The sequence below is a fragment of the Hipposideros armiger genome, unplaced genomic scaffold (assembly GCF_001890085.2).
Source record: "Hipposideros armiger isolate ML-2016 unplaced genomic scaffold, ASM189008v1 scaffold_91, whole genome shotgun sequence".
NCBI lineage: Eukaryota > Metazoa > Chordata > Mammalia > Chiroptera > Hipposideridae > Hipposideros > Hipposideros armiger.
Genome location: NW_017731441.1, coordinates 1,366,570 through 1,378,839, shown reverse-complemented (window position 1 = coordinate 1,378,839; position 12,270 = coordinate 1,366,570). Strand labels below are relative to the sequence as shown.

The 12,270-nt window shown below is 42.3% G+C and overlaps 1 protein-coding gene across 1 annotated transcript; it reads right to left on the bottom strand.

The window, feature by feature from the left end:
• Positions 1 to 6,880: 6,880 nt before the first annotated feature.
• ING1 (inhibitor of growth family member 1) lies at positions 6,881 to 12,264 on the bottom strand. Its single transcript, XM_019644750.1, has 2 exons — positions 12,015 to 12,264; positions 6,881 to 7,839 (listed from the first exon to the last, which is right to left on the bottom strand). Exons 1-2 carry the CDS (start codon positions 12,148 to 12,150, stop codon positions 7,136 to 7,138), a joined length of 840 nt encoding a protein of 279 aa, XP_019500295.1. The 5' UTR covers positions 12,151 to 12,264; the 3' UTR covers positions 6,881 to 7,135.
• Between the last annotated feature and the right edge of the window lie 6 nt (positions 12,265 to 12,270).

Below are 12,270 nucleotides of genomic sequence, written 5' to 3'. Positions count from 1 at the left end.
ATATTGACCATGCACCACCAACTACTCTTTACTTACCTTAAAATACAAAAGTTAATTTCTATTCCCTGAGCACACCCCAAGTAATGGGGAAAGAATGAGGCCAGATCCAATCTGGTTGCCATGGTGGCAGTATAACTATCCATTCTAAACACGGCACCTATCAGGGCAAGGATTTTTTAAATGGCAAGGTTTACTTTAAACACAGTACCTGACTGTCCAAAACAAACTTGTAGTAACTCAGCCTCTAGCATGCCATCTTCCCCCTGTAATAACTGATGCCAATTGGGTCTGTTTCCACCTGGGCCAACTGTTTCTCAAGTCATATCCGTGCTGCGGAGAGAAAGCCATGCTGTCTGTCCTCACTACTGCTCTGATTCTGGACTTTCTCTTATCTTTTCCATCTGTGCTGAAGGCATAGTCCATTACTGTTACTTGCAACCAAAAGATGCTTAAATACAATAGAGGAAACATATTAATAAATATTTATCAAGCAATTTCCTAAGCAAAATAAACAAACTTAGAAGACACCGAATGATTTCTACACACCTTTGAAAATGGATAAATTGTTAATAAACCCTATGAACAATTATTTATATTTGCTTTTATATTAGAAAACTAGAAAATTAGTTTTATAATAAAAATATTAAATCTATTGGGTGATCAAAACTGAACCAAATTCAATTTCTCAAATATTAATCACTTAGAAATATTTAATTTCTAATGGCCTATACATTCATCCTAAAAATATTTCCTTCACACAAACCAATTTGAAATTTAATTTTAGGTGTAATTATATGGGAGTTAGAAAACCAAAGTCTTGTTTCTATGTCAATTCTTAGATGATTTACTAAACACGTTATTGAAGGCCTATGGCTTTCCATGAAGAGCTACTCTGCCTAAGGCCTGCATAAGTGAGACCAGGCCTAGAGGTGCAACAGCAGTGGGGCAGGCCCTGCCCTGGAGCAACAATATTTGAACCTGGCCTGGGTCCCATCACTAACTGGTTAAGTGACTTCATCATTCTGGGCTTCAGTTAAGTTTCCTCACCTACACATGTAAGGGACTGAACTAATTTTCTGTCTACTCAAATTCAATCTAAGACGTGAGTCAACAAAAAGTTTACTAGACTTTGCTGCTGCAAATAAACACTCTATTTCTTTACTTCTGTATTCCACAAAGAGAAACAGAATCATTTATAGAAAAGCAGCTGCAGGGCTGGCCAAGTGGCGCGATGGTTAAGAACTGGCTTGGGACGCCAAAGGGCTCCGGTTTGGATCCCACATATGAGGGCCAGTGAGACTGCCCTCCACAGCTAAGATGCTGAACAACAGCTCAACCTGGAGCTGGGCTGCTGTGAGTCGCCTGCGATGGCGTAGGCTGCAGCCCCTGCTGCAGTGGGTTGCCATGGGCTACTGTATGTAGCCAGCAGCCTGCGTGAGTGGCCAGCAGCTGCAGTGAGCGGCTGTCCAGAAGCCGGCGACTGATCTGCCTCGCCCAGGAAGAGCACAATGATGGTGCCAACTTGGGCCAGTGAAGCAACGTCCTCCACAACTAGACTGAAGAACAAGAGGACAGCAACTTGTCTGTTCCCCTTCCCCCAATTCCCCAGTGCTGTTCCCATCTCAATTCCCAATTTAAAAAAAAGAAAAGCAGCTGCAGACTTACTCCTCACATAGGATGAAAGAGGAAGTTACCATTTTATTCTAAGGCTGGACTTGACTCTAGCTGTACGGAATCTCAATTCCATTTTTCAGAATATACCCGTTAACTAGAATAATGAACAATTGACCAAAAATATTACTCAAATCATAATTTGTACATTCAGCATTAATACAACACTGTCACACATTAGCTAGGTTGGTCCTCCTGTGAGATACGCATTATCACTGGCCTTATTTTGCCTGTCAGGACACTGGGCTGAGAAAAGTGACTTCCCCAAGGTTAGACTGTACATGATACAGTAGTCCCGATTCAAACCTTCTGACTTCAAATCTTGTTAATTTTAGGACAGCACTCAGCTCTTAATAAATTGCTTAAAACCTTCTGGGTTAATCACAATCCTTAAATTTACTACAGGGGAAGACAAGAAGCATGCTATGACAGTGCACTGGTTTACCTGGAGGAAAAGCAGACATATATATTTGGTAGCATAGGTCCTTCATTCAGGTATAAAGCCCAGCAATGAAGACTCGAGGCTCTGACTGCCCTGGGCTCCTATTCCAGGTCAACTTCACGAATTTCTTATCTTTGTTTTCTGTCATAAATAGAGAATAATTCCCTACTACACAGGGAGTAGGACAGAGACAAGATCACTGTAGACACTTAGGTCTGCTCCTGGTATCAATTAATATGGGCTAACGGTGCCAGGACCTGACTGACCACTAGGTGGGTCTCCTGGTGCAGGTCAGTGATAAGGTACAGGTTTTTCAGCCAAGCGTGGTGTGGGTGGTCTTGTGTGAATCAGATCCCCTCACCTGAGTCTTAGCATCCTTGCCAAGAACACTATTGTCTTCATGGCAGGGTTCTTTTAAAGATTTAACATGACGTATACAAGGAACCTAGCATAGTACTAGCACATGGCAGACAATTAAGGGTGGCTGTTACTTCTCTATGTCTTTGATGGTGAGTAACTTTTAAGTGGACTTGCTTAAACAAAAACATTTTCTTGTTTAATAGAAACGCTCTGGTATAACAAAGCATTGAATGGTACAAATCAAAATTTAACCTGTTACTGTTTGAACTGACTTTTTAAGTAGGGATTTTAAACTGAAAAAATATCAACCCCATGTTTATGAATAAAACGAGGCAATACAAAGTTTTGAGGCGAGAGGTGACCTAATGTTTTTATTCTTGTTAAAACTATGTATTTGCCATCATCCTTTTTTGGGGTTGAGGGGGACACAATACACTAACTGTTTAGTTTAAATATTCTAAAACAAAGGCCTCATAAAAACCTCAAGAGGCTATCTTGATTCACAACACACCTCTCACTGCTTTCCCGAGCCCTCCATATATGTGTAGCACGAGAGCATGATGATAACATTAGTTCCTCAAAAAAAGTAATTAACTAGCAATTTCTTCAGATTAAACAACTCCAAAAGCTGACCTCCCAAACTGCCTACAACCACCCCAAGATTAAAGAAGAATGGATTACATGCTAAAACAGGGAGACAGACAATATCCACAAAATCTTGTTCTATACATGCCAGTCACTACAAAGAATCATAAATTACTTTCTCTGGAACAATGAAGAAAAGCTAGCTCTTTTGCAAAAGCACTACCTTTAAAAGTGCACAGACGAAAAGTTAGTAATTTTGTGTAATGAAAAATTTAATCTTAGTACATTTTACCTGAAACATTGTATGAACATGATAAAAAAAGAGCATTTCAAGTAAATATCTATTCTTTCTAAAACAAGTATACAGTAATAATTATTTTAATTTGGTGAACGTTTTATTGCTGCCATACTTGCAACCAATGGTAGTCTTTAGTACTGAGATGACCACACCACGATGTCCAAGGCGCCAGAAGATATGTCCATGTGGGTGGCCCATGGGTCCTGTCACTGTAGTATACTTCCTCAGGATCTACCCTTCTCCTCTGAGCCCCCTGCCTCAGGAACACCATGCCATAGCTGCTCAATTCACACTAGTTAACTGAATGACCCAAGTTTCCTTAGTCCAGTTTAAAATAAAGCATTACCGTTCTAATGGAAACATTTTAGATCCTTTATCTGAACTGTAATAACTTGATTAAATATAAGAAATTGGTGGTTGCCAGAGGCAGGGGGTGGGGGTGAAGGTCAAAAGGTACAAAGCTCCAGTTATAAGTCCTGGGGATGTAACATACAGCATGACAACCATAGTTACTACTACTGTATTGCACATTTTAAAGTTGCTAAAAGAATAAATTTTCAAAGTCCTCATCACAAGGCTTAAAAACATTTTTTGCAGCAATGTATGGTGACGAATGTTAACCAGACATTGTCATGTCACAATATTTACAATACTGAATCATGCTGTACACCTGAAACTAATAAAATATTGTACATTATACTTCAATTAAAAAATTAATAAAAAAATAAGCAAGTGTTCTACATTAGGTAATTTTTCACTAATCTATTTTCAAAAAGAATTCAGCACTCCCCCAGGGCTACCTGGATCTGTTGTATCTAATATTGATGTTCTAAGTCCTTATGATTTTTCTTATTATCCAAGGGAATTAAGTGATTTAAAAGGATGCCAAATCCAACAAAATCTGCCTCTATAATGTTTCACATTTTTCAAAGAAAAAATGCCTAGCCACTTGTCCTTATTAAAACTTCATTAAAGGTAGGGCAAAAATTTCCAGCATTTGATTAGCAACATCCCAATCCCTTAATTACTTAACCTCATTTATTTCTCAGAACCACCTTCCATGAATCAGATATTTTAAAAGTGAAAAACCATGAATCAAGAGTTAAGCAGGGGCCGGCTGAGTGGCTCAGTTGGTTAAGAGTTGGCTTGGGAGTGTGAGCTCTGAGCAGCAGGGTCGTTGGTTTGGATCCCACATGGGCCAGTGACACTGCGCCCTCTTACAGGTAAGATGGTGAACAACAGCTCAACCTGGAGCTGGGCTGCAGTGAGTAGCCGGCGATGGCGTAGGCTGCAGTGGGGCAGCAGTGGGCTGCTGTGAGCTACCGTGAGTGATCAGCAGACAGGGTGAGCAGCCGGCAGCCGGCAGCTGGCAAGAGCTGCTGTAAGTCACTGTCTAATGGCCGGCGACCGATCTGCCTCAGCCGGGAAGAGTGCAATGATCATAATACCAACATAGGCCAGTGAAGCGAAGTCCTCCACAAGTCACTGTCTAATGGCCGGCGACCGATCTGCCTCAGCCGGGAAGAGTGCAATGATCATAATACCAACATGGGCCAGTGAAGCGACGTCCTCCACAACTAGACTGAAGAACCAAAGGACAGCAACTTGTCTGTTCCCCTCCCCCAACTCCCCAATAAAATCTTAAAAAAAAAGTTAAGCAAATTTATTTCAAATCAAACACCTAAGGGACAAAGATGGGTTCAAATACAGCAAAGTTTGGCGTCTGTGCTTCTCGCTCTCTCTACCACAGCCGTATACACCAAAACTGAGTATGAAGAAACCTGGTATTAACAACTGTGTTCTATTCCATATTCCCTCCCATAACTGAATTTTCATTATTAGCTCTAATAAAATAGAAGTGAAAAACTAGCAAAAAGGTTTATATAAGCAAAGATTCTTTTAAACTACTTTGTCATTGGATTATTATCTAACTTAGTTTAATATAGTAAACTTTATTATTTACCTAGGTAAATCTTATCTAATTTCAACACCCAAGATTCTTAAATGTTTTAGTTTTGCTATAAAGTAAATGCCTATTTGTAGGTGTTGATAAGCAAAAAGTTCACATTTTAATGTAAGATCAAGTACAATTTGCATTTTTCTACCAACTAACCCCTATAATGGAAATTCAACATGAAACAGATGTCTGGCACAAATAAAGTTCTTAATAATTATTTATCAAAGGAAGTGAACAATCAAAACCAACTAACTGTTTTACTTATAATAAATAAATGCCATGTAGATCCTTAGATACTACAGTGGTTACTCCATCCTTCCTTGTGGCAGCTTCATAGAGAATGTAAAACAAACTACAAACTAATTCTCTGCAATACATGGTTGAAGTGAACCATATATTACTTAGAAATGGAAATTCTATTGACCCTTTCAGTATGCGGGCAGTTAAGGACACAGGTTATCACACAAGAAGTTAGTCTAAATCAGAGGTCAGCCAGCTTTTGCACAGGGCCAGAAAATGAGTAATTTCAGCTCTGTGGGTCATATGGTCTCTGTCGCAACCACCCTACCATTGTACAAAAACAGCCAGACAATGCGTAAGTGAATGAGCATGGCTGTGTGCCAATAAAACTTTATTTATGGACACTAAAATTTGAATTTCATATAATCTTCATGTGTCACAAAATAGGATTCTTCTTTTGATTTTAACCGTTTAACAATGTATAATAGATCATGCTTGGCTCACAGGCCACACAAAAACAGGTTGTAGGCTGGATTTGGCCTGTGGCAATAATTTTCCAACCCCTCGTTTAACTATATATTGTTTTGACATTTGCTGGCAATTAGGTAACTTCTTTTTCATTAAGTGAGAACAATACAAAATTTGATTAAGGCTTTGTCTAAACTGCTGGTGTACAAATTTTTAAGACAAAAATTTTAAAATCATTATTTCAAAATTAAATATACTGCTAGAACTGGCTAAATTTCATTTATTTCTTGATGTCATATCTGTACAGCTCTCATGTACACAGTAGGAAACACCCATTGGTTTCACAATGGCATCTGACTGCACTTCTGATTAAAATATATCAAGTCCAAGTTCACTTGGAAATGTACATTTATAAACCTTATGTAAATTAATACGGCTACAGTAGGATGCGTGATAGCTAAAGCGTGAATTGAAGTTCCATAGACTACTTCTGTTTGGTTTAATAAAAAGTGTACCCAATCATTAAAAAATGGCCGTTTGGGGAATAGGGCAGTGCATAAAATGTTTGTAATGTAAAATTTAACCATTTACCTTTTTGAAAAATAATATTCAAATTTTAAACCTTTTTATTGAGTTGTTATATGGATATACATTATTATAGCAAGAAAACAAATTTGCTATGGGCTATATTTTTAGCAACTTGGCTATTAAAAAAATTAGTTCATGAAATAACATTATTTTAATTAAAATAAAACAGTAGCTAAACAAAATCTTTTCTTTCCACATTTTAATGTGTTAGGTTGCTTAGGTTGTTTCCAAGTCAACTCCCCCAGCCAAAAAAAACCAAAAACAATCAGTCTGAGACTTACTTGAGTGTTTAATTCAAACCTATGTTTGTAGTTTCTAAAATGTTGATCCACAGACCACTTACTTATTACACATGTATACCAATGAAAACAAAAGGCAAAGAGAATCACTGCCATCCCTACAAAAGGAATGGCTCCTTTTCTAACATTCTTTAAAAATATACATTGTACAGTCTTCACGCCTCACCAAAGGTGGTGATGTAATAAATACACTGGCTTAGTTCTCACAGTTCAGCGAGGTCCACCAACTACCTGTTATAAGCCCTCTCCTTTTTGGATTTCTCCAGGGCTTTGTCCATGGTTTTCTCATTCTCCCCTCGACATTTGGGACAGTACCATTTGCCCTTTGGTTTATGATTCAGTCCTACACAGGAGAAGTGGAACCACTCAATTGGGCACTCGTCATTGTCACAGCCAATCATTTCTCCATAGGAGACCTGATTGCACAGACAGTACGTTGGCTCGTTCGGGTCGATGGGAAGGTCTGCAGGAGATGCTTCCCTCTCTGCTTTGGCCTTGGAGCGTTTCTTCTTCTTGGAGGCCTTCGCTTTCTTCTCCTTAGGCGTTCCTGAGGTGATGTCATCATGGTCGTGATTATTAGCTGCATTCTCCCGGTTCTCGTTGTTGCGCTGTCGCCGGGACCTCTTGTTATTGGGCTTTTCTGCCTGTGTGATTGTCTCGTTCTTGGACTTATCCTGGCCAGCTTTGCCACTGTGGCCAGTGGTATCATTGACCTCTTGATGTGCCTCAAAGAGTTCCACGTGACTGTCCACCTGCCTGGTCCGGTTCTCCACCAACTCTACCATCTGACTCACAATCTGGATCTTCTCGTCGCCCAACTCCTGGCTCCGAATCAGAGCTCTCTGAATGCAGTGCAACACTCTCCTCTTCTGGGTGCCATCCGTTTCACGTTTAAATTTCTCATAATACTCATCCAGTTCCTTCAGGATTTCTGCAAAGGAAAAAATAAGTATTACACCCATGCTATAAACATTATTGGGCATTGTATTTAATTCTCTAGGCTATGAAAAAGTAATTGAAAAAGGACAGACATGATCAATGCAAGCCTTCCTAGTATGAAAATCTTGTAACTTGTATGCCTTTCTAGCAGTTTTTCGTTGAAAAAAAAAAAAATCCCTGGAACTAAATACAAATGCCAACACAGTTCTCATTTAGCAAAGTGTCACTCAAAGTTCCCCAAGGGAATCCATGTGCGTTCGGCATCATGAGTAACAAATACTCCTGGAATAGACAATTAAGGGGGAAAGTTCAAATTTAGGTGAAGTACTGAGGCCCAAACTATTGAAAATTAATGATTATGTCCTATACTTCCATTGTTTTTATTCAAATATTTTTCTATAATAATTTATATGACTTTATTCTCTTTATTTTAATGTACTGTCTAAAATACTCTGTGAAATTACAGAATGTATATAAACACTACTTATGACCTAGAGCCTCAGTTTATCAGCCGCATCTTTTTCATCCCAGAATGTTATTCCTCTGTATTCCTGGAAACAAGAATGGTTTGTCACAATAAGCCAGACAACCTAGCCTTGCTTTAAAAAAAAAGGTGGCAGAGTTTGCTTTTGCATTTACTGCTTAAAAGAGTGACATATTTATATCTATAGAAGTCAACAGACTGTAAAACATTAAAAAAGAAAACCCCTCAATACTAAATTTGAACCTTCTTTGATAAGTTTGAAGACAGTGTATGTGATTTAAAACGTAATTTGGCAAATGTAATTAGGCAATTTCTCAAGAAATAAAAGCTGTTAAATAATGTGATTGAAATAAGGAGAGTAAATATTCTTGCCAAAAGGCTAAATACACAGAAATTCCAGATTATTTTCCCCCAAACAGTAACCATTAATTTAAACAGTATCAGACTTTTCTCCTGAAACCCTTTTGCAATCTCCCCAAACAGGCAATTCTACTCTCCAATTAGGAAGTATGTGGGGAGGTGGGGAGAAAAGGGCATGAAATGTGGCCATCACTCCTTCCAGATCTTATCTCCAAACTGTAAACCTAAGACTGGAGTAAACATATAAACTTAAACCAACACTGAAGCTTAAATGGTTAAGTATTATTTTCCAAGCTATATTCTTAAACTAAATATAGCTCTGAAGATATTTCCTAGAGGAACGATGTAGACTGTTTCCCACCAGAAAGGAGGAATGCCAGTTTCATAGTCTCTTACAGTAATTAATTCTGAAAATAAACAGCTATGCTCAACTTAATCCAAGTCCTATTACATAGATGGTTAAAATGAGCTTCTGCCATTTACTTTTAAATGAATTGCACATTACAAAACTATCATTTAATAAATAACCAAATTTCTAAAGACAATTTTTGCATTTCACAAAAAACAATTCTATCATACAGCTAATTTAAAATTTAACAAATATGACCTTTTATATTACAGGCAAGCTCACATCCATGTGAAGCCTTACTTGTGAGAAAGAAACAAACACCTCATCACAAAATTACCAAGAAGTAATTCTGTTACCTTAACAATGGCATATATTTCTTAGATATCCCAAGCAAAGCACTCTATCAACAAATCCACTTAAGTACAGACATCTGTAAACAGGAATAACAGCAGTGCTAACTAGGGAGGCATCTTGCCAGGATACCGGCTTCTTCAGCTCCATCAGCTCAAACTGCTGCTGACCCTTCTCTTCTAAAAATGCTCCACAGCAACATTACTGTAGGAAAGCAACGGTACCATGGAAAAAATTTAAGGATTAAATGAGATCGCAGCAAAATTTAATTTGACCTTACTTAGAAATGTACTTTAATTTTACATAAGGGTTGCACTGAAGTTCTTTATGAAGCTTCCATGGTGGATGGGTATTTAAAAAATACTTGAAAAAACAATTTAAAAATAACCTAAAATACCATTTAAAATTTCCAAACTAATTTTAACCCATCCTTATTAATTAATCTCCAACTGATGCATACTAAATAAAAGGCTGTTAATCAAGTTTGACTTGCAACATAGTTCTTTAAAAATAAAAGTTCAATTTTTTAGAAGTATGCTGTATATCTCAACATTCAAAGTAAGTCCCAACCAAATGAGTTATGACTATTATAACAAATTTAGGCTTCGCAGCTCACTCAAAGGGCACTGACTTCAGTATATGCCAAGGTGGAGGTGGGATTGATTTTCTATTCAGGAGCCAAATAATCACCGCGGCGTGTATTAACTCGATGGAAGATACTTTGGTTCTCAACAGCAAAACAAGCTTCTTTACAGTAATGCAAAAAATAAGAAAAGTGAGGAGTATAGTGATGTGGATGTTAGAAAATTTTAATGATAAACTTTTTTTGTTATCTTGAAATTTCCTAAAAGTGCTAATGAACAGTAGCGGAGACGACGAATTCCACAAAGACTGAAACTTTTAAACTCCCCCCACCTTTAATCGTCACACTACCGGAGCCATCCTGGGTCACCGACCACCGAGAAGAGTTCCCGGCCTCGGGTCACTCACGCCTCCCTAGCTCCCTGTGGCCGCTGGCTTGCCCGGGAGGGTCCCTGACGCCAGGGTGTGAGACCTGACAGGCATCCTCGATAGTGCCTGGAGCGTGGCTAGCCAGTCTCGACCCTGGCCCCCCAGAGGCCGCCATTGCTCCGCAACCGGAAGTAGCCAAGCTCCGGCCCCGAGTAGGGCGGGGCCCGCCCCCAACCAATGGGGAGGCGGCCAGGAGGCGTTGCGCCCCGCCCCGGGAACCGCTGCCTATGGGGGTCGCCAGGCCGGAGGGCGGAGGCCAGGCAGGGTGCCAATCACAGAGCAGGGCAGGGCAACACGGCCCACCCCGCAGGCTCAATAGCCAATCCAAGGCCGCAAGCCGGGCGACCCGAAGACATTCAAATTACCTCGACCTCCTCCCCCCTCCCCGCCCCTCTACGAAAGAGAAAAAAGAAGGCCGCGGAAACAGAGACGCATGCCAGTCACTGCGCAAGGCCCGCCCTCATCCGGCCCAGCAACCTATGGCTCAGCCGCGGACTGATAAGGACATTCCATGGGGAAGCCACAGCCAATTACAAGGAGGCCGAAGAGGGACGTTCGCAATATGCTAATGAGCCGCCTATAAATATCGCTGCGAAACCGAGTCTCGGATAGAGCGCGCAGGGGCGCCTTGCCGGCGGCAAGTCTCTGTACGTTTCGCATCGAACGGTAGCTTTCCACTTCCCCCCACTCTTCCGTTTCCCTGCTGCGCAGCCCTGTAAACATTAGTAAACTCTGAGTGACGACCTATGTTCCAAACAGAGCCCCCAATGCCGTGCCTGACCTGGGAGGAAAGTTTCCCCAACAACCAACAATTCCCAGTGGACGCGAACCCTCCGCTGCTCTCCGGTACTCTAGGAGGCCGAGACTGCAGAGAACGACCCACAGGTCCTCTACCCTGCCATGTTACTCTCCAAGCCCCCAGTCTTTGCTCGAGTCCCCCCAGCGCAACACAGATGGGCGACTTCTTCGCCCCATCCTTCCCTCCCTTTTCGTCCCCTTCCCCACCGCACACATGGAATAAAGCCCTGCCCCTCCGCAAACTACACCCGGCCGCGTCGCCCCTCACTCGGTGTCCAGCGCTGCCGGAGGGCTGGGGAGCCGGGTGGGGGCGACCGAGGCTACACCGCGCGTAGTACCGACCCTGGACTTTATATAACACTCAGATTCCGGACTGGGTGGGGGTGGCTCCGGGGATGGCGAGCAGGGCCGGGGGACTCCTCGCCCGCAGCGCCCTCCCAACAGCACTGAGCGCAGCCCGGTCCCTGCGCCCCTCAGTCCTAGCGACCGCAGCACATCTCTCCTTCGGCGCAGCCTTAGCCCCTGCGCCCCCTCCCCCGCAGCACCCCGCCTCGTCACTTCACTACAAAGAGCGCTTTGCTCGCGCAGCCTGGCATTGAGACCTCTCGTTTCTCCTTCCTCCTCCGTGTCCGGGCTTCGCGCACAAGGACCTTGGCGAATCAAAGACGATCCAGACCTTTTGTTCCTGCCGGGCGAAAGCCGCCTCCGCGGGCCCACGGCTCCCCGGGCGGAGAACAGGACGGCCCTCGGCCCCGCGGCGCGCCGCGACCGGCGGGGATGGAGCAGCCGCCCCCGCCCATCCATCCCGCCGTACCTTGGTATTTCGCGTCGATCTCCCGCATTAGCGAGACGTTTCTCTGCAGGTCGAAAGGCAGAGACTCGATGGAGTCCAGGTAGTCCTCCACATAGTTCACCAGGTGGATCTGCTCCCCGTTGGCAGGGCTCAACATGGTTCACCAAGGTCCCCGGCGACTCGGCGCGGCTTTCCGCTTCCTCCAGCCCCCGCCCCCTCGGAGCCCAGCGCTGCAAAATGCAAAGCTCCCGCCCGCCGGCGCCCCCCCTCCGGCCAG

Excerpts from the sequence above, each read along its gene's own strand:
- ING1 (XM_019644750.1), bottom strand. The coding sequence starts at position 12,150 with ATGTTGAGCCCTGCCAACGGGGAGCAGATCCACCTGGTGAACTATGTG. Across the intron at positions 7,840-12,014 it reads GATCGACGCGAAATACCAAG|AAATCCTGAAGGAACTGGAT; the intron begins GTACGGCGGGAT and ends TTTCCTTTGCAG.